Here is a 23366-nt window from a genome sequence, read left to right on the forward strand (position 1 = left end):
TATTTTTACCAAATTTTGTCTAGAATAAAGCATATGGGTAAAGCCCTGGATCGCACCGCAGTTACTTTTAAATATAAATAAATATGAGCTTGAGAACTTTTAATTTAATTTGTGAACGCACCATTAAACTATTTATCGAAGTGTGACTACGTAGTCAAAATTCAACTAGCTTTGTGAATGCAATATTGCACTACAAAACTAGTCAATCCAGAACAGTCATATTAATAAGAAATGCAGGTGTGGAATCGGCTAGAGTGATAGGTTAGGTTATAGTGGCTGTCCAAGATGGAAACGGACACACTTAGGCCAGTTTAATGGCCCATTGTGATACCACATGAATCTTGAGCCATCCTCCTAAGCTCAATGGAACCAGATTGAGTCCCTTACGAAACGTGAGAGGCTGATTATACCGATATGATTTAGATCGTTTAAATCGTTAAAGAAGAATTATCGTAGGTAATTCTTGCGTTTTCGAGCTAGAGCAGGGCATGTGCAGAGAAGATGAAGAACCGTTTCTTCCTCTTCCTCGTCCATACAGCTTCTGCAAAAGTCATTTCAGAATACGCCTAGTCTCGTGGCGTGCTTTCCTATTAGACAGTGTCCGGTTATGACACCTATTATCGAGCTTATATGCGATCTGCTTAGAGAAAGCAAGCGCCTTGAACGTTTTAAATCCAGTGTTGGCCAGATGTTTTTTATGACTTGACACGTGGTGATGTTGTTCCACCTGGTGCCTGCCCTCCTCACAGCGTCTTGCATTAGCAGCAGTTTACAAGTAGCGATTGGTATGCCAGTACTTGCCAAACGTGGTAGGATGGGCTGTACTGTACCATTCCTGGCGAGTTCATCTGCCTTACAGTTACCCGTAATGTTTATATGGCCCGGCACCCAGCAAAGGTGAATATTAAACTGTTGCGCCTTTAGAGATGATCGACAGTTATGGACTGTTATAGAGTTGGTAGAGACAGAGTCCAGAGATTTGATAGCGGCCTGGCTGTCAGAGAAAATACGGATATCAGATGTTGATATCACGTTTTCTTTGAGCCAAGACAAGACTTCTTTTATCTCCAAAAGTTCCGCCTGGAACACGTTACAATGATTGGGAAGGCGGAATGAGAGACTTAATTTAAGTCGTTCAGAGTACACACCTCCACCAACCCCTTCTTTTGTTTTTGACCCATCTGTGTAAAAATGGATTGACTCATCCTCCAAAAATGTCCTATCCTCCCAAAAAAATCTGGTAGGTATATAAATGTGGAAGTTTCTGTCGAATTGTAGTTGTGGGATGGTGTAGTTTGTGTGCTTTGGAATTGATTCTAAGTACCTTAGAATTACGGAGTGGCCAATGTTGTTGTTAGTCCACTGCGACGAAGCATTGAGGCGAATAGCAGAGCTTGCAGCTATTTGTTTGCTAAATATTTCAAGAGGTGTAAGGTAGAGCAAAGTGTCCAGTGCCGCAAACGGGGTCGTGCGAAGCGATCCGCTTATACATAGGCATGCTGAACGTTGGACTTTATTTAACTTATCCCGGTTTATACCTTTCTCTAAAGCAGTCCACCATTCTGCCACACCGTACATTGTAATTGGTCTGATTACCGATGTGTATAGCAAATGCGTGGTTCTGGGTTGTAAACCTCATTTATTTACAATAGCTTTTTTGCAAGAAAAGAGAGCTACAGTAGCTTTTTTGACTCTTTCTTGTACGTTGCGTTTCCAACTTAGTTTTTTGTCTAAGACAAGACCCAGGTATTTAGCCTCGTCTGAGAATTTTAATTGGATTCATTTAATATAGGGAGGGTTGACAAATGGAATTTTGTATCTCCTCGAAAATAAGACCAGATCGGTTTTGTGTGGGTTAACACCCAGTCCACACCGATCAGCCCAAAGATTAGTCTGTCCAAGGAATTTTGTAAGAGTTTTTTTAGGATATTAAGATGCTTTCCTGAAACTGCTATAGCAACGTCGTCCGCATAGGCTTTCACTCTGAAACCCTCTGCATCCAGACTAGTTAGGATTTCATTCACCACTAGGTTCCAGAGGAGAGGGGATAGAAAACCACGTGTCCCTCTACTAACGAATCGTCTACTAGAAGAGTTGCCCAGTTTTGAGTTAATTATTCTGCTAGTAAGCATTAAATTAATTAACTCCCGAAGCGAACTCTCTACATTTAGAGATGTCAGTGCAGATGTGATTGCAGATGTGTCCACGTTGTTTAAATCACCTTCGATGTCAAGGAAAGCAACCATAGTGAACTCTTTATGATGGAGGGAATATTCGATTAGGCGTACTAAAGTGTGTAACGTTGTTACCACCGATTTACCTTTACAGTAGGCATGTTGAGACGAAGACAGAAGTCTTGTATCGATAAGTGCCCTTAAATGGATATCAATCAATCTTTCCAAGGTCTTAAGAAGGAATGATGATAGACTTATAGGTCGTAGATCTTTAGGATTGACTTGGGAGCATTTACCTGCTTTAGGTATAAAAACAACTTTAACTTCTCTCCATGCCTAGGAAACATGGACCAGGTAAAAACAGCTGGTAAAGATTGCCTCAAGGATTGGGGCAATTATATCAGCTAGAGTGATAGTTGACTATCATATTTTTGAAAATCAAATTGACTATCATTTTCATTCCGTCTGTGTAAGATGATTCAACTCAATTCAATTCGATTGAACAATTTCCGATTCAAATTGTCAAAATTCGATTTCGGCTTGGAGAAATTTTAAATTCATTCTTATAAAATATTTAAATTAAAGTATCAAATTGGCGGATTTTGAGTAATGTCGTACGCTTTGTCGGTCACAGAAATGTGAACTTAGAAAATTTTCCAGTCGTTTCCAGCTCTTTTTTAGGTATCAATTTGACTATCACCTTACGTAGTTCAAATTAAATCATATTGATTATCATTTATCAACAATCACCTTAGCCGATTCCACACCAGTATATAAAATCTTTTGTTTTTACAGTCTGTCAAGTAAGAGCGTAGTGGTGTTCATTTATAAAAAAACATTGTTTTATGAAAATTTCATATTTATATATACATTGTGCACTTTCCAAACAATGATGAAAATTGGGTCAATAATGTGTCCAGTCACCACCGGCGTCGATAATTGCCTGGCATCTCCGTGGCATGCTTTCTACTAATTTGACGTCGTATTCAAGTGGCAAGGATCACCAGATCCGACGAATTTCGTAAGACAACTGCTTCAAAGTGTATGTGCGTCTTCCACGAAGCTTATGTTTAATATATGCTCACACATTTTCGACAGGGTTTGCATCTGGCGACTGCGACGGCCAATTTTCAAAATCGCTTTCAATATTCTCATGCGCCCAAGCGAGTCGCTTTGTCACATGTTTTTCAGTCAACAGAGGCTTCTTCAGCTCATGATTATGAAGAAGGGTTTGGATAGTTTCGATATATCTAAACCTTTTTCAATCAATTTTGCTTGTCCTTGGCGCAATGTTAAAGCAGGATGCCAAGAAAACTGATTCACTATTCTTTTTTCATCTTTTTTGTTCACTTTTCCTATCGAACCACGTTCTGGTAAATCATCTACATTTTTAGCCACTTTTAATCGCTGTATCCACTTCTGTACAAATGCGTTCCACTTTCTCATATATGTATTTAGCAGCTTCTGATTGCGACATTTTGGGGCTTTCGGGTAGATGCAAAGGAACACAGCCTCGTAGTGCGACTCATGGTGTTTAATGTGATTCTCTTTCAAAAGATCAACGACAACTGAACCTCTGTTGACAATGCATCAAGGCCAATGCTTCCCTCTATCGACTCGTGATATCGCGAAATCTTTCATTAACTGTCGGTAATGTCGACCACGCTCTTACTCGACAGAGTGTAAATTCAATAAAATCAAATATAAGATATAATATAAGTGCTTTAAAATTACATTAAAATTCTGAAGGATTAATTTCATTTTGAATTTTTGTATCCTTATTGAGCAGGTGATTGCGAAACTTCAAAATCAGTGTCCATTAACTTTTTACACTACCTCTGAAAAGAAATTCCAACTCATTGTATAGTTACATTTAGGAAATCAGAATGACTTGACTACGTACTCACTAGCTTAGTGAATGCCCCCATTATCATTCAGTTAATTTAATATTATGGAAAATTTTGTAAAATATTAAAATTTTCTATTCGGTCGATAGCAAGTTTTGTGCAAACCTGAATCTACATATTCGTCGTGTAAGTGAGGTAATGGGTTACTTGAAGTTTTAAAAATGTCAATGCCGTTCAGGCGTTCGTAGTAAACGGCGTTCTCATAAATTTAGCATCGCTCGGACCAAATTATAATGTATATTGCGTTTACACCCATAATAGATTAAGCTGACTCAAGAATTGAAGCTTAAGGACCATTTGAGACGATGACAAAGTACGTTGTTTGATTGATTAATAGGTTCGTCATGAAGCAAAATATGTCGGGTGAAAATCTACATTTACTTCGTGAAACCACCACTTCAACCACAAAAAATAAAAGTTTGGTGCGGTTTACATGCGGCTTTTCGCGCCATATTTTTTCATCGACGAAATCGATAATTACATTACTGTGAATGGCCAGCGTTATCGCGCCATTATTACCGATTTATTGTTGACCCGAATTGAAAGATATGGACCTTTACGATCTGTGTTTTTAACAAAATGGTGCCATACAACAACCACCTTTAAGTTTGATTAACGTGAGAAACTCAAGAAATCGGATATTCGATTGGCCGCAGAGTTCGTGCGATTTAACGCGCTAGATTATATGTTAGTACCTGTGGCATTGTGGTAAGTGCCTAGGACTGTCATGCTAGACATTGGGTTCTATCCCTGCCTGTGGTACAAGGATACTGCCTCTCGTGAGGAAGGAAACGATACTGACTCCTTTCAAATTCGGCATTAAAACTGTAGATCCCCTCCATTCCTGAAATAACTCGGACGCAGAAATGGTTGAGAGTTGTAAGTCACTTGGCCCTGCAGACTGTTGTGCCACCTTATTTATTTATTTATTTAGGCGCTACGTTAAGTCATTGGTTTATACCAACAAGCCAAAAACCATAAATAAATGTTGTTATAAATGTTTTAATTGTACTTTAAGCTAATAATATTGTTCTTGAATCTCTTTAAATGATTTTCATTTCATTTTAAGTTGTCAAGTTGGTATTGCAAAAACCCAATATATTGTGTTTTGTCATTTGTTAAAATGAGATATATTTTTAAATAGCACTAATTTCTTCGTTGCCGGCACTGGGTGCATTTTTGGAGACTTCACTTAATTGGAGATATTAATGTAGCATTATTTATCAATCTAGGTTGTATGTTTTCGATGATCCCTTTTTTTTTTATTTGCACATATTAAAGTGTTATTACTTTCCTTAACGTGTTTAAATAATAGTGCAGAATTAAGGAGAATATCACATTTTTGATGTGTAGTTCAAAATAGAAACCCTATACTTGAGAGAACGTCTGAAATTCAGCTCAACGGAAAACTGATGAGAGCTATTGCAAAGGAAAAACGAAAAATTTCATAGGTAGTAAACAGTTTGGTAAAACAGCAAAAGAAATAAAACTTTGCGGTGGTTTTCTAGAGGTGTTAATATTTTGTTTTAATCCTGTCTTAAAGATTTAAACTTGTTTAAATGACACTGTTCGGTTAGATAAGCCATCAAGTCAACAATAATTCCAATAAAATAAGCTGACGAGGGGGTCAACTTCGTAATAAAAGATAGTAAGTTAGAAACGTTTGTATACCTTCCTTTTGATGTTCAAAATCATTTGTAAAAAGTCTCATAAAATCTTGCGTCGTTATATTATTTATAGACCTCCAAAAGTCCAAATTCCTTAGGTCAAATGGTAAAACAGAATTTTCGTTCGTATATTTTTAAGAGGGTGCAGTTTTATTTCACAGGAAAAAATATAAACAAAAGGCTAAAACATAATCGTAAAATCAAGTATTGACCGCGAGAAGAGTACATTTTTATATCAATACTCCGAACTCCTCGTAAAAATAAGCTTAAAGAGATAAGGAACATTTTCAACAGAACGTGTTGAGTGTATACTAATAATATGATAACTTAGTATAAATGTCTCTATTTAATATCCATCTAAATTTATCTTAAAATAAAATTGACAAAACTTTACCCTTTAAACGATCACATCTTACCTCCCGAACTTACAGTCTGCAGGATATTAACATTAAATGTGTGTTCTATTAGCGACGTAGCAGTTATTTACGACACTTAGTTAAGTTTCATAGCCTATTTTGGTCACATCCTTTGCAATGTTAACTCATACCTTAGTTGCATAAGCCGTTTGTCTCGAGAATTCTCGAACCTCTATGTCACTAAATCCATATTCACCAGCTTTGTTAGACCTCTGCTTGTATACGAAAGTCAAGTCAAGGGGAGACCCCATAAGAACTCTAACACTCAAAGAGTTGAATCTATGCAACGCAGATTTCTTCGATTTTGGGACATTAAATAATAAAGATCGTTTAAAACTTATTTATCTTCTAACTCTAGAAAAACGTCTCGAAATCGCCGATATTCTCTTTTATTCTTAAGTCAAAAAAAAGTTTCAAGACTACTTCTTGTATAAAGCTTGCATTAAGCGTAAATAATTTAAAAGTTTTCTTTATTTAAGTTTTAAAAATCTGTGAGAATTGAGTACAACAGCACCAGTACAAACAGATCGATTTTGTTTCTGCAAACAAAAAGTTAACTTAAAATTTGTATTAATCTCCTTTCAGATTGTCTTATAAAAGTATGTCCTATGAACAGATATTCTGCACAGAAGCAATTCTGGAAAGCAGCCAAACAAAGTGGCAGTTCTAATACTGATACGAATCTCTTAACACGGTTGCATGTAAGTTTTGTTTTCCATTCACTCCTTAAAGTTCTAAAAACAATTTATTTTCATATTCAAGCATGCTGCCGAAATTGAAAAGAAACAAAATGAAACTGAAAACAAGAAACTCCTCGGCAGTTCTGTACAATATGGAAGTGTTGTACAAATGCTTCATCTCAAATCGAACAAATATCTGACAGTCAACAAACGCCTTCCATCGCTACTCGAAAAGAATGCTATGCGAGTCTATTTGGACGCTAATGGCAATGAGGGTTCATGGTTTTACATAATGCCCTTCTATAAGCTACGTTCGATAGGTGACAATGTGGTTGTTGGCGATAAAGTGATATTGAATCCTGTGAATGCAGACCAACAGAATCTCCATGTAGCTGCTAACTATGAGTTGCCTGATAATCCTGGATCCAAAGAGGTTAATGTACTGAATTCGTCAACATCATGGAAAATAACACTCTTCATGGAACACAAAGAGAATCAAGAGCATATTTTGAAAGGGGGCGATGTTGTGCGACTGTTCCATGCCGAACAAGAGAAATTTCTCACCATGGATGAGTATAAGAAACAACAGCATGTATTCTTGAGAACCACAGGCAGAACAAGTGCAACAGCTGCAACTAGTAGTAAGGCTCTGTGGGAAATTGAAGTTGTCCAACATGATTCTTGTCGTGGTGGAGCTGGCCATTGGAACTCATTATATCGCTTCAAACACCTCGCAACCGGTTATTATCTTGCAGCTGAACTCGATGGAGATACAACCTTTGAAGATGCCTCTGATAGTGGAATGAGAACAATGGGTAAGAATTTGGACAAAAACGAAACAAAACCAAAATGTTTACATTTTTTTTGTAGATAAATCCAAAGGAGAACAATTCCGTCTAGTTTCGGTTCCTTATTCAACTGAAATAGCTTCAGTATTTGAATTGGATCCGACGACTATGACAAGAGCCGATAGTCTTGTACCGCAGTCGAGCTATGTCCGATTGAGACATTTATGTTCAAATACCTGGGTTCATGCAACTTCTATTCCAATCGATATTGATGACGACAAACCTGTTATGTCCAAGGTTTGTCCTTATAGATATTGCTCTGTGATTTATAATTCAAAGTTGATTTCATTTACAGGTTTGCTGTTCTGCTATCAAAGAAGATAAGGAAGCTTTTGCCCTTATCCCTGTTTCTCCAGTAGAAGTTCGTGATCTAGATTTTGCCAATGATGCCTGCAAAGTATTAGCAAATGTGACATCTAAATTTGAAAACGGAACAATTTCGGTAAATGAAAGAAGAGCCCTTGTGTCTCTTCTTCAAGATATTGTCTTTTTCATTGCCGGCATGGAAAATGAACAAAATAAAACCAAAGCACTCGAATTGACAATCAAAAATCCAATTCGTGATCGTCAAAAGCTTCTTCGCGAGCAATACATTCTCAAGCAATTATTCAAAATTCTCCAGGGACCTTTTCAAGAGAAAGATGGGGAACCACCATTTCTTCGATTGGACGATTTAAGTGATCCTAAAAACAGTCCATATAAAAATATATTTCGTTTGTGTTATCGCATTTTGAGACTTTCTCAACAAGATTACAGGAAAAATCAGGTGAAGATTGTTTTTATTTTTCTTTAATATTGTATTTACTATAATCATTAAATTTATAGGAGTACATTGCAAAACATTTTGGACTGATGCAAAAGCAAATTGGTTATGATATCCTAGCTGAAGACACAATTACTGCATTATTGCACAATAATCGAAAGCTACTCGAAAAACATATTACAGCTTCAGAAATTGAAACATTTGTTGGCTTAGTTAGGAAAAATATGCTTTGCTGGGATTCTAGATTTTTGGATTATTTATCTGATTTGTGTGTATCAAATAGAAAAGCCATTGCTGTTACACAAGAATTAATATGCAAAAGTGTATTGAGCTCAAAGAACGCCGATATTTTAATTGAAACTCATGTCAAACGATCGCCAGTGAAAAAACAAGCCAAACAAGATATTCCTTTGGAGGAAACATTGGATGAAGATAATGAGAATGATAATTTATTGGTAGAAATCAATGAAGATAACACGGTGATAAGTTCGAATAATTATGAAATTCACTTACAATGGAAAGGTCAACCGGTAAGTAAGATAAAATGTATTTAAGATTTATCATGTTTAAATTCCAGTCGTAGACTTACTTCTCCCGCAGTCAGTTGTGTATCCAAATCTCTTATAATGTCTGAAATTGCAGAAAGTGACTTTACTTCATTAACAAACTCTAAAATTTTCTGGGAATGCAATTCATGTTCTTTTCTTAACTTCTTTTCAATTCCTAAAAGTTTTGATGTTCTTTCTAATAGTATAAGTTATATTAAAAAAGAACTATCTGGTTTTAAATCGTTACTTAATTACTTACGAGTACTTAAGGTGACGCTACAGTCCTGTGTGAACTAGGGCCTCACCCAACAAACTTCTCCATCTAGCTCGGTCCCTAGCTTGGTGTCTTTAGTGACCCAGCCATCTTAGTCGTTGGACTTTTACCCTTCTGGCTAAGTCTACGTCGCTGTACAGCCCGTACAGCTCGTCGTTCCATCTTCTCCTCCACTCCCATTTGATGCATACGAACTTTTCTCTCGAAACGACCCAAGGTGCTTTTATCCGCTTTTGTCATAGTCCATGCTTCTGCATCGTATAGCAGGACGGACATGTTAAGGGTGTTATAAAGCGACACTTTGGTCCTTCGAGAGAGGACTTTTCCCTTCAATTGCTTTCTTAGCCCAAATAAACAGCGGTTAGCAAGAGTTATTTTTCGTTTGATCTCAGCACTGGTGTTGTTTTCTGCGTTTATAGCGGAGCCTAAGTAAACGAAGCCTAGGTAGATAAAGCCCTTGACTACCTCAAAGTTACGTCTGTCGATGGTGACGTTTTGACTATACGTCGGTGTAGTAGGTCCTTTCTTGACGCTTTTGTTAGGGCAACCAAAACTATCTCTAATACAATAGACTTTGACTTCCATTTTAATAGAGACACCTTAAAAAATAAACTTGTATTGCATTTCCTAAATATTAATTGAAATTTATTCATTATTTATTTGTTTTTCTTTGTTTAAATACCAATTTAATAATTTTAAGTAGTATGATTAAAGTAATCTCTGTTTGATACTTACTTAGGTCCTCAAGTCCGTTAGGAACCCCTAAGGGGCATAGGACCTCTACTACGCCTAAGCGCCATCGTGTACAGTTTCCGGAGATGTGTTTCAGATCCCTCCAACTCTTGCCTAGTGACGCTGATTCCGCCTCGGCTGTCCTGCGCCATGTGCTTCTTGGTGGTCCAGCTCTTCTTCCTTTTTGTGTGAGCGGATTCCACTGCATTGCTTGGCCTGCAATGCAGTCGTTACCTTTTCGAAGCGTATGTGCAATCCATTGCCACTTACGTCTTCGTATTATAGATTCTATAGGTTCCTAACCTGTCCTCCTATGAAGGACCTCATTTTAAATACGGTTTGGCCAGAAATCCTTAGGATGTTACGAAGACATCTATTCACGAATGTGTGCAGCTTTCTTGCTATGGATGAAGTAACCTTGCAATTGCTGCACCTATAAAGAAGGACAGATTCGACATTTGTGTGAAACAGTCGTAGCTTTGTTCTTAAGCTGATAGAGTTATTCCTCCAAATTTTCAAACACATACCGATAGCCGCTTTCGCTTTGCCGATGCGGCAGATGACGTCTTGTTCGGTTCTGCCTTCGATGGAAACGATACTTTCAAGGTATTGAAAGCTCTCCACTTTTTCCACCACCGGTTGCGAGAAAATATTTATATGATAGGATGGTCGGGTTCTGAGGCTGGTCATTTTTGTTTGGCCGGAAATAATTTTCAGCCCCACAACTTCTGCTTCTCTCTCCACACTTTTTGTCATTTGATGGAGATCCATGATCCCATGAGAGAGTAAGCAAACATCGTCCGCGTAATCTAAGTGCTTTAAATAGGATGTCAAAGTAAATTGGATCCCATTGACTACCTGACAGAGTTGAGCGCAGTACATTACTTATCACCGACAAAAACAATATTGGCGACAGAATACAGCCCTGTCTGACTCCGCTTCGAATTTCAAAATCATCTGACATCTGAATCAACCTACCATCGTGCAGAACGTGACACTTTGATCCATCATATGCTGCTTTAATTATAGTTATTAGTTTTTCTAGGATGCCTCTTCTCCGCAAAGCTAACCAGATATACTCCCTGTTAAAGCTTTCAAATGCCTTCTCAAAGTCGATGAACAGCAGGTGTTGTGGTGATCGATATTCAACGCACTGTTCAATAATGGTCCAAAGGGTGTTAATATGATCAATATAGGAGGATCCAGCGCGGAATCGAGTCTGGCCTCAAGGTGGTCTATGATGCGTTCCAGTATGACTTTTGCTACAATTTTGGCAACGGCTGGTAGAACGCAAATTCCTCTCCAGTTTTCGCACTTTGTAAGATCTTCTTTTTTTGCACTCATGGGCGAAGCTTTCGGTGGTCCAGGCTTCTTTTATGAGCGGATGAAGCAGTTCGCTTGATGACATTGGCGCAGCTTGTAAAAGCTCTGCGGCAAGGATCTCATCTTTACTGGGAGGTGCGGTGCCGATTCGGGGATTAGTTTCTTCAGGCGCTTCAGAAGGTATCGACTGCACGTTGTTTGCAAACACTGGGTTTAAGACCGAGGAAAAGTGTTCTTTCTAGTTACGCTTGTCACGGCGCACACTGCTGTGAACCTCTCTATTTTCCATGTGGTGCGAGGATTCCAGCTCATTTCTTTCTTCCCCTTGTGCAGCACTTATTCAAGCCCTAAACTGTCTGGGTTCGTTGGTCTTTGCCGAAGATTCTTCTGAAAGCCAACTGTTTTTGCTTCCTTCTTTCCGACCGACTATTCTGTCAGCGCCTAAAATGAAAACATTTTTCACACCATTCCAATGGTGTTCGATGTCATCATATACTGTGCTGCTGATTGTTCTCATTTCGTGAGAAAGGTGTCAATGAATTGTTGACGGGACGTGGGATCCTTTAGTATAGCGATATTGAATTTGGGGTCTCTTGTTATTCCGTTGGGTCTTCGAACTGTAGTTGAAGGCAATCTTAGGGTAGCTATCATTAAGTGGTGGTCACAGGCAAGTACCATGTTGGCGCGTCTTCTGTTTCGAACATCCAAGAGACTGCTTTTAAAGCGTCGACTAACCACAAAGTGATCAATTTGGTTGGAAGACGCTTGTCCGTCGACACCCAGCTAATTTTATGACACAGTTTTTGTTCAAACATAGTGCCACCAATCACAAAGCCATTGGCGTTGCAGAAGTCTTTGTAACTGGCAATCTTGGCACTGAGGTCTCCCATAACCAAAATAATATCTTCGCGGGGAGTGTTGTATCAGGCAGATCCTAGTTGACTGTAAAAGCATTCTTTCTCTTTAAGAGATGTGAGCTCCGTCGGGGCGTAACACTGTATAATGGAGTACGAACACTCCACTCTGAAACCCAGCTTTGATAAGCCTTTCCCCAAGGGACTCCTACAAAATAAGTCTTCGGATTGCCGTTTCTGTAAGGAGTAACCCAACTCCAGCTTCTCGATCATGACTAGAGTAGAGCAGAGTACAGTGTTACGTGTCGGTGACTTGTACCTATTTGCCCAATCCCAACTATCGCACTTCGTTTAATCCTAAGATACATATCTATCCTGTAACGATTAAATTATCTCTCTAATTGTTGGACCTTTACATTCCAAAAACCAATCTTTGTCCCGGTACAATAGACAAAAGTCGTCAACGAGTTATCATTAATTATCCGAGGCGTAATTTCGGTTTCCGTAGAGGGATGGAGTTCAGTAACGAAGAGTGCTATTCTCCGTCACGTCCTATCCTGAAGAGTCAGGAAACTTCGCCCATGAAATTTTTGCTAACTTATGTAATTTGTATGTAGGAATACGCAAATCGTTGCCCGAGGGCCACCACGGGGATATAAAGCAAAAACTTCGACATGGCAAGAAAGTTGCATTGCCAACTACCCGATCTGCCATGCCGCAGGCACCCCCTATTTGATAAATAAACTGAACTAAACTAAAAATTCGTGTAAGAGACTACAATTTAAAAAAATTCGACTAAAACCATGCATTCCTAAAAACATGTATATACAAAAAAAAAAGAACGATTTAACAAGCCCTTTCCGACATTTAATCGTAAGCGACCGTTGCAATAAAAAAGTAAAATAACTTCCTATGGGAAGTTAATAAAATAGTGAAATTTGCTAGTAACACTTGAAACCTTAAAGGCTATAGTCATGTCTTAGCTTAAGCACAATTATTAATTTTCAAGGCGATTCGTCGTTTACGATACAATCTATTTTGGTACTTACCCTAATTTGTCGGAAAAGGCTCGTTTCATTTTGGTCTTTACGGTACTAAGGTACATAATTTTATATTTGCCTTTAAACCGAAGCCAATAACCACATATCAAAATGAACAAAGCTGTTTAAGAGCTTTTACTTCTTTTGAGATTTAAAGAATATTAAATTATGTTTAATACTTAACGTATTTTCATGCAAACAATTTAAACCCCTATCAGATATGCGATAGCTGAGAAGCATGCATAATTTTCCACATCACTGGGTCAGAAAGAGTAGTTTATGGATGCCATAGTAAACAACCTTTGCGCTTTTCCTGTGTCATTTTAAAAGAAATCAAATCTATTTTAATACTTACATAAAAGTGTGCAACCTTTCAACATACATTTTATAAAATTCTTTTTTTTTTCCACTTCAGGATTCAAGAAAGTAGTTAGCTTAACGCAAACGTCAATCTACGATCAGAAGCTAATCGTAAATGCATGTGTTAGTAAGCAAAATAATAAAATTATAACCTTACACACCTACAAAGTTTAAAAACATAATTAATATAAAAACTTCAACTAATAAAATAAAAATATGGCGTTGTATAGTTGTCGATAGTATAGCGTTGCTTCAAAGAAATTATTTTAATACCAATTATTAAGATTAAAGGCGATAGATGAAGAGATAAGTTTATACATTGTGCTCATGCGATTATTAGCTTCATTCTTGAAATAGTTGGTTCTATGGAAGTCAACATGTAGAAATTAAAATGTACGGAAGTGCTGAGCTCCACCTACCAAGGTGGATTCATATGAATACAATATACATACTTACTTACTTAAGGTGGCGCTAAAGTCCGAGCGGACCTGGGCCTCAACCAACATGCGTCTCCAGCCAGCTCGGTCCCTAGCTAGCTGTCTCTAATTTCGAACGCCAAGTTGGTTGAGGTATTCACCCTCCTGCGTGCGCCAGCTGAGTCGCGGTCTTCCTCTACTGCGCCGTCTGTCGGGATTGGATTCCGGGCTGGAGCGTTGATGTCCATCCGCTCTACATGACCTAGCTATCTAACCGTAAGATTTTAATTCTGTTAACTATGTAAGTGTCGTTGTACAGCCTGTACAGTTCGTCGTTATATCTTCTCCTCCACTCCCCATTTATGCGTACGGGAACAAAAATCACCCGAAGAATTTTTCTTTCGAAGCATCCTAAGACGCTCTCATATTTCTTTGGACAGGGTCCAGGCCTCAGCGCCATACACGGGAACCGGGATGATGAGTGTCTTATGGATGGTGATTTTAGATGCTCGAGAGAGGACTTTACTTCTCAATTGCCTTCTAGGTTCAAAGAAGCAGTGATTTGCAAGAGTTATTCTTCGTTTCATTTCAGCGCTGGTGTCATTGTCTGTGTTAATAGTGGTGCTTATGTAGACAAAGTTCTTAACTACCTCAGAGTAATAGTTGTCCATGGTGACGTTTTGTCCAAGACGTCGTTGTTCAATGTCCTTGTTTTATGACAGCTTATACTTGGTCTTGCCCTCATTTACCACTAAACCCATATTCTTCGCTTCCGTCGCAATGCTCAAAAACGCTCCACTGACATCACGCTTTGATCTTCCAATGTCAATATCATCTGCGTATCAGAGTAATTAGATGGACCTTTGGAATATTTTGCCTCTAGTGTTGACGGTTGAGTTTTGCACAATTCTTTCCAGAATGATATTGAAGAAGTCGCATGAGATGACAAAACATTTTTTGACATCAAATGCATCGGTGAGATCTTTTCCGACCTTGATAGAGCAGCGTGCATTCTCCATCGTTATCCTGAACAAATGGATAAGTTTGGCAGGGATGCCAAAGCTAGACATTGCTCTGTAGAGCCCTTCCCTATAGATGCTGTCATACGCGGCTTTAAAATCGATAAAGATATGGTGGGTATCTTCACTTCGTCGAGGTTGTTATTACATCCCTCTATCTCCTCGATCTCATGCCTTCTTTTTTCCATCTAAGAAGCCGGTGTTCCTCTTTCCTCTTATTCTCGTAGATCTCGCGTTTTGTATGCCTGTTGTTCCGTTGCATGCGCTTGCGGCATACGTTGCCGTTGCATACGTCTAACGTCGAAACTTCTCACAGTACCTCCTTATTTGGCTTGGATCGGAATATCCGTAGCCGTACCTTGGCTACAACGAGGTAGTGGTCCGAGTCAATGTTGGCCACTCTGAATATTCGGAGTTCCTGTATACTGGAGAAGTGTCGTGCTTCGATCGCAATGTGGTCAATCTGGTTGACAGTTGATTGATCACGTCTCGCTCCGCAGCGAAATCGATGAGCCTAAATCCGTTGTCAGAGGTGGTGCCGTGCAGACTGTATCTCCCGATTGTGCCACCAAAGATGTCTTCTTTTCCAAGCTTTGCGTTAAAATCTCCTAAGATATTTTGGGGAGATGTTGGGGCATGCGTGCATATTAGGCTTTATGTTGGCGAATTTAACATTGATGGGGATTGTCGTGATGCGCTCGCTCACATTGTTAAAACTCAAGACTTTTTGTCTGAGTCTAGTTCCAACAACAAATCCACACCGAAATAGACGCGGTCTTTGTTCTCGGTAGCAGTCACCGTAGTATATATCGCAGTCTTTTAGTTTGCATTTGCCCGGTCCATCCCATCGCACTTCTTGGATGGCGGTGATATCTGCCTTGCAGCAGATTAAGGCTTCCGCTAATTGTTCAACTGTGGTCTGTTAAGGGACTTAACATTCCACGTGCATATCCGAAGCTCGTAAAGAGAGGTGCCTTAGTAAAAACACCTCCCCTCCCTCGTTTGCTGCCAACAGCAATTATTAAAGCTTTCTTAAAAATTTTGAGCTGTTTTGTAAATATTAGTAAATGCTGATGTATTAGGAATTCCAAAAATGGTCAAATCTTCAATCAAGAATTGAAAATTAGTTCTTCTAAAATCGAAATTATACCAGCAATGAAAAGAATTACTGTGTTCGGTAAGGAGATTACTTAGGTTACTTGTTTGATGTAAGTCAGCAAGAAAACTTCTATCAAGAAATGATAGTTCCAATTTTGAAGGAAAAAGTAAGCTTTAAAAGTAGCATTCATCTTCAGATGGAATCCAGTCAATGAGTGGTAAATTAATTGCACTTAAAAATAAAATATGTCGTGTGTGAAAAATTGAGAGTTAAGAAAGATGTCAGCATTCTTACTGCGAAGTTTCCTTATGTTTTGATAGAAAAAGGAAAACCTTTTTAGTTTTTTGATTGGATTTTATACGGAAAAGCTTGTTTTTGATTTTCAGTACATTTTATAACTAAAGTCCTTAGAAATGAAATTACAGTAAAATTGTATGTTTTCCAGATATTTTAACACAGTATTTTTTCTTTTTTCAATTTAAAGAAATCGAAATCCATGGCAGAATTGGCAAGTTCATCATGTCAAGGTAGAACTGAAGAAGGTGAAATTCTCAACTACTATCGCCATCAATTGAATCTATTCTCGAATATGTGCCTAAATAGGCAATATCTCGCATTAAATAATCTCTCACCACAATTAAATATTGATCTAATTTTAAGGTAAGTTTTTATTTTAAAACATTTATCATAATTTATATTTGAAACTTGTTTTTATTTTTCTTTAAAGATGTATGGCAGATGAAACAATTCCTTATGAATTGAGAGCATCATTTTGTAGACTAATGCTGCATTTACACGTTGATCGTGATCCACAGGAGCCAGTTACTCCTGTTAAATATGCCAGATTATGGAGCGAAATATCATCAAAAATGTCAATTCAAGAGTAAGTTGATAAATGACTTGGATGTGGAGAATTTTTATTATCTTAATTTTATATAATTTTGTCTTAGCTATGATTATAAGAAACATCCTGATTGCAATAAGGAAGCAGTTCGTGCTAAATTTAACACAACAATTGTTTTTGTAGAAAACTATTTGTGTAATGTTGCAGTTAAGGCGTGGCTCTTTACTGATCAGGAGCAAAATAAATTGACATTTGAGGTAATTATTATTTGCATTAAAAGACTTAAATTTCTACTACCCTAAAATTTGTCTTTATCAAAAAGAGTATTCAATTATTATTATTTAACAACCACACTCAAACCATTTACACCAAAAAAACCTTGGTTGAATTTTAAACGAATATCTGTACCTAAATTGAATTAAATATTTTACTTTATGTTTGGTTTGTTGTTAACATTTATTTGAATCGCTGATTTAAAAAGAAATGGTATTTTCCCTTACCTAAAATTGTTCCAATAGCTTTCAAAATTTGAATACAAAAATAAATTAAGAGAGTAACTATAAAGTTAATGAACATGCATCTTAACTAATTGGCTTTTTTAGTTAAAATAATGAAATGGTTTTAAGTGCTTTTTTAAAAATAAAACTTAATTTCAAAATTCAATGCCTTTTTTTATTTTTTTATGTAAAAGACATTTTGATTTTGCTTTTAGGTTGTTAAACTTGCACGAGATTTAATCTACTTTGGATTCTACAGCTTCAGTGACTTACTGCGTTTAACTAAAACGCTACTTTGTATTCTGGATTGTGTTTCTAATAATAACACTAGTGCAAGTGCTCGTTATAATACTAATGACGTTGAATGTAAGTAATTGATTTGAGTTGTTTTTGTTTGCAATATTGTTTTGTTTAAAGTTTTGTATATGTATGTTTAGTTAAAATCATTTCAGGGTACCTTTTTCGGTGTATTTCTTAAATTTAGAACTTTAATTTGTTATGTTTTTGACTCAACTCTTCCTACCGTGAGCACCGCAATGGCTGTGAAAAATTTTCCTACGCTCTACCAAGAATATTTTCGAACCTTTTTTGAGTATTTACCGAATTTTCCACTGCATCTGTTCTTACCCGAATGCATTACTCAATCGGCCAAAAAAACAAGTTTTCCCAAATTTTTGATGAGTTTAATCTCTGCCTTGATGGCCATTTTCCTAAAAAAGTTTATATCCCTACTTTGCTAAACTTTCTTTTTTCTCAATCATTTTTGAAAGCATTTTATATGAACAACATTTCTCATAATCTTACCGACTTTAAGCTCTTCTACTACGCTCTGAACCCCTTTTCCTCAAACGGATTACCTTGAGAATCTTAAATATCATGTACGATTTAAAACCTCAAGGTAGTCGATTGGGCCCTCTGCTCTTTATCTTCAAAATGACAATATTGAATTGATCATTAAACATTTTTACATAACCATTTACGCTGACGACGATGCGAAATTTTTGAAATTGATAAGAGTAGCGCAAACTATATTAAAAAATAAATTAGGGGCCTAGTTAGATCTTTGATGAGACAGCTGAACTCCTTGACTACCTCGAAATTACTGCAACTAACAGTGACGTTTTGTCCTAGTTGGTGAACAAATAAGGCTTTGTTTGTCGATAGCATATACTTTGTTTTGTTGTCATCATCTTCACGATCAACCCATCTAGATAGAGGCTTCTAGAATAGGTCGCCGATAAGGTGAATGTCGTCCGCATAGCCAAACAGTTATGAAGGCCTGTTGAAGATAGTGCCTTCCAAGTTAAAACTCCTGCAGGACTATGTTGAAACAATTACATTATTGCGCATTTCCTTCTGTCCACCTGTGTCGATCTGCATAATATGAAGAATATATGAATATAGGATCGTCTTTTTTGTAAATTGGGCTTATTGAGCTATTGGGCATACTTTCCTCTTACCACATTTGGTATAGGAGCTGGTACATGCACCTTACCAGGATATCATCTCTATATTTTATCCCAGACGTTGGATTTGTTGTTCTTAAGCTTGTAGATGGCTTTCTTAACCTCTTCATTACTGGCAGCTGTGACTGACACTGTTCCCATTTTTTCCTTCTATATGATGCGTATTAAGCAGCTGCTGGAAAAGCTGCTTAAACATTTGTAGAATGCTTTTGCCTTGGTGGATGACGGTTTCCTTTGTTCTTTCTTTTGTACAACCGACGCGTGTTTTGATGGAGGTACTGCACTACTCCATATGCCTGAGCTGCGGATGTTTCCTTCTTCTCTATCGTTCTCTTTTCACTGTACTCTTCTCTAGTTGCTCTTGTTTTCTGTTGCAGCATTTGCGTTAATGCATTTTCTGTCTCCTTCAAAACCGTGCTTATTGATTGAGTACGGCTGAATGTTTTCCGGTCCATTGGTCACTGAAGTCTTTGGCATTCTCTTGTCTGCTAAGGCATGCAGTATTAAATTTATTTCTTTGATTGGTCTTTACTTTTTTCGTTGATCAGTCAGACGTTGAACTTTGTCACAACAATTAAGTGTTCAAAGTCCATGTTTTTATCCCGGAAGGTTCAAATGTCTAAGATATTATATACGTGGCTTGGTCAATTACCATACGGTCGATTAGGTTTCCAGGTCGACCATTTAGAGATCGCCAGGTTGTTGAGTGTGTATCCTTCGTTTGGGAAACCTAGTCCTACTTGCAGGAAAATCGATTAGTCGGAAACCGTTATCTGTAGTTTCGTGGAGAATATGCTTTCCAATGAATCCGCAAAAGAAATTTGCCTTCGCGACTTTAAAGTCACCGCCCACGAATTTGACACCGTACTCTAAACGGGCTCCATAATCTCCATCCAGGAGGTCGTAAAACTCCTCCTTATAGGACTCCTCAGCTTAATTGATAGGTGCTTGACCAAATATAAGGGCTATCTCTTGGAAGCTAGCTTCGTTCCGGATCAAAGTCAGGTGATGGTTAATTTTCTTGAAATCGATGGCCTTTGATCTGGGCCGATTTCCAACAATGAATCCGCATCATAACAGTTGTAATTAATGTCGCAGTCTTTTCTTTTCATCATTCCTGATCGGGGTAATGTCTACTTTGTACCGCGAGTGAAGCGATTCAAGTTTTTGAGTAGCACCTGATTTATTAAGTGTTTTTACTTTGCATACTCGTATCGTAATCCATGTTTGATCCGGGTCTTTTTGTCTTTTTACAGGGGTTGTTTTCCAAGGCCGTCTCTCTCATAACCTATGTTTTTTTTTGTTTACTGTTGCCGGGTCCTAAGCCCGACGACGCACTTGCCTCTAATCTGTAGGGCCATGGGTTTAGTGTAGAAATTTTGCTATAGCTCAAAAACACCCGCGCTTATAAGTTTAGCAAGTCATGATACAGAGTCAAGACCAGCATCCGGCTGGCGCGGCGGTTACGGACGTAATGTAAGCACTTGATGTTTATTAAAAGATACATCTCGAGGTTCCAGTTCCCACACTATGCAACTACTTTAAGTGCTTTTATGTACATTTTTATCTATGGCCTAAAATTAATTTAAAGATTCCTAATGATGTTGCTAAAGATTTTGTTGTTCAATCTAGTTTAACGTAGCGTAATTTTTAAATACGTTGTGCGCGTTTGAGATTTTGGAAGAAGTTTTTGTTCAAAGAATTCTATCAGATGTAAATTTGATGACACAACAAATGCACCAGCACATACATACCCCAAACATTTAACATCTAACGAACATTTTAAGAAGCTTTTTATATGTTTTTTTTTTAATAATTTAATTTGTTTTTTAGCTGAAGGCGGTGTTCTCCGTTCAATAGGTGACATGAACACAGTGATGACATCGCTCGCCCTCGGTCCAATTGGATCAGCTATGGCCACGCCTACAATTCAACAGCGAAAATCCATAAGTCAAATGAAAGAATATCCACTTGTGATGGATACAAAATTGAAAATAATCGAAATCTTACAATTTATACTCGATGTTCGCCTAGACTATCGAATAAGCTGTCTACTATCGATATTTAAACGAGAATTCGATGAGACTGAAACACAACCTACCGAATCTATGATAAATGCTCGTCAGAAAAATATCGATTTGGAATCAATTGGTATTCAAGCTGAGGGAATATTTGGCAGTGATGGTGACGTTGCCAATTTAGATCTCGACGGCCAAGGTGGACGAACATTTTTGAGAGTTTTATTACATCTCATAATGCATGATTATCCACCGTTGGTTTCTGGAGCTCTTCATTTGCTTTTTAGGCATTTTAGCCAGAGACAAGAAGTTTTACATGCTTTTCGACAGGTACAAAAATATGATGTGTGATAAAATGATATTTGCTACTAAAAATATTAATTGCAGGTCCAACTTTTGGTTTCTGACAGTGATGTTGAATCTTATAAACAAATTAAATCGGATTTAGACATACTCAGACAAAGTGTAGAGAAATCAGAGCTGTGGGTTTATAAGTCCAAGGCAATGGAAGAAAATTCAATGGTGGTTCCAGGTAAGAAGTCTACAATCATTCCAAATTTATTATTAATTGGAACTCACTTTTTATAATTCTAGTTGATCGGTCATTAGAAAAATCACTTGAAACTACCCTCAGCTCAGAATACAGAGCATCACTGAGCTTAGAACAACTGACGGAATATCAAAAAGTCAAAGACATTCTTATTCGAATGAATAAGTTTTGTGTAACCAGTGGTGAGTTATTGTACTTCTCTGACCAACTAATGTCTCTAGCTTAAATTTAAGGTTCAAATATAAAGCCACGCAAACATGAACAACGGCTTCTGAGGAATGTTGGTGTTCATACCGTCGTGTTGGATCTTCTGCAAAATCCCTACGATGAAAAAGACGATGTCCTAATGCAAGAGCTAATGTGTTTGGCTCACGAATTTCTGGAGAATTTCTGTCTGGGCAATCAACAAAATCAAGTCTTGCTGCATGATCATTTGGATTTGTTTCTTAATCCAGGAGTAAGAAAAATTAATATTAAATATTCTTATTTATTAAAATAATATTTGATGTAGTCGATGTATTAAACAAACTACTATTAAACATTTTTAGCTTAGGTGCTGGAATGACTTCGAGAAAAATCTATGAAATGTGAGGCTTTAAATGTCTATTGTGTGTGCGTGTGTGTGTCTTTGAATTTGATATAAAAAAAAAAAACAAGAATGTAGCTCCTTTATGCCTTTATTGGGTGTTTTCCGTAAGCCTTGTGTATTTGAATCAATCAAACGTACATTATATTGTTTTGTGCTATTATTTACTAACTATTTTTGTTGGACCATCTGAAATAGATAAAATATTGAAAGTTGTCCTGTGTGCTTTAAATATAAATGCTTATTTAAAATTATACTAAAGTCGATACTAGTGAATGGAAAATTGAAAAATATACGTCCCCTATTAAATTACTAATCATAACAATTTTGTCGCTAAAATTGCTGTACTTACTTTTTTAAATTGCTATTTTTGAACTTTAAACTCTAAACTTTAAAGTTAATATTTGGAATTTAATAATCTAAAAATTAAAAAGATAAACAAAATTAAAGCAAAGGGTTTTCCAATAAGAAACCTTATTATCGGCTTGAAGTAAAGTCAAAACACTTATGATTGGAACCAAAGTTCGTCCATATGGACGCCGCTCGCACGTTTTCAACGGCCGATTCGTTGCACAAAATTTCCGATAATTTGGCCACATGAAATGACGGCTTTTTCGAATTACATTAAATGCTAGCTCTGAGCTATTCCAACGTCGTTGGCTTTCTGGCTTTCTTTCATAAACTAATGACTTAAGAAAACAGGCGGCCAATTGGATGATGGCCGATTTCGTAATATAACACGTTCATTACACTTACTCTTCAATAAATCGAATGTAACGTGCGTTGTGTGGCTTGTGGCATCAAACTTTTGAAACCTCATTTCGTCCGGGTCAATATTTTCTAATTCGACCTATGGCACGATAACGCTGGACATTCACAGTAACGTGACGATTGCTTTCGTTCAAAATTTTCAAATCCCTATGAGAAAATCCGATAAACAGAAAAGTAATACCTTGAGAAGCAGGGACAGCTCGTGCTATGCGGTGCCATATCTTTGTGTCGCATCGTATCAATCCAATGCGGTCTGAACCTGACAAATATCTACATACTAGAAAGCTCCAATAAAAGCTGTGTGAAAAATATAACCAAGTTGCTTGCTAACTTAAGGTTGCGCTGATTGATAGGGACTCACCCAACAAACTTCTCCATCTAGCTCAGTTCAAAGCTAGATGTGACCAGTTGCGAACTATAATTTTTTTGAGGTCACTTTCCACTTATTTTCGCCGACTCATCCATGACCTTCCCCTAGTAGGCTGTCGTGTGAGGGTGGGTCCAAAAACTTTCC

The 23366-nt window shown here is 37.5% G+C and overlaps 1 protein-coding gene across 2 annotated transcripts in view; it reads left to right on the forward strand.

Moving 5' to 3' along the window:
- The window catches only part of LOC129942465 (inositol 1,4,5-trisphosphate receptor), an 89423-nt gene that overhangs the window by 55394 nt on the left and 10663 nt on the right, over positions 1-23366 (forward strand). Inside the window, exons 4-16 of one of the 2 annotated variants that reach the window (XM_056051393.1) lie at positions 6750-6865; positions 6927-7659; positions 7715-7929; positions 7988-8458; positions 8518-8985; positions 16605-16780; positions 16848-17003; positions 17071-17221; positions 17677-17827; positions 20761-21275; positions 21333-21477; positions 21540-21677; positions 21729-21952. In XM_056051393.1, coding sequence (XP_055907368.1) covers positions 6750-6865; positions 6927-7659; positions 7715-7929; positions 7988-8458; positions 8518-8985; positions 16605-16780; positions 16848-17003; positions 17071-17221; positions 17677-17827; positions 20761-21275; positions 21333-21477; positions 21540-21677; positions 21729-21952 — 3659 coding nt within the window. The remainder of the gene's footprint in view (positions 1-6749; positions 6866-6926; positions 7660-7714; positions 7930-7987; positions 8459-8517; positions 8986-16604; positions 16781-16847; positions 17004-17070; positions 17222-17676; positions 17828-20760; positions 21276-21332; positions 21478-21539; positions 21678-21728; positions 21953-23366) is intronic. The other variant, XM_056051394.1, reaches the window with a different exon arrangement.

This window comes from Eupeodes corollae, chromosome 1, assembly GCF_945859685.1.
Source record: "Eupeodes corollae chromosome 1, idEupCoro1.1, whole genome shotgun sequence".
NCBI lineage: Eukaryota > Metazoa > Arthropoda > Insecta > Diptera > Syrphidae > Eupeodes > Eupeodes corollae.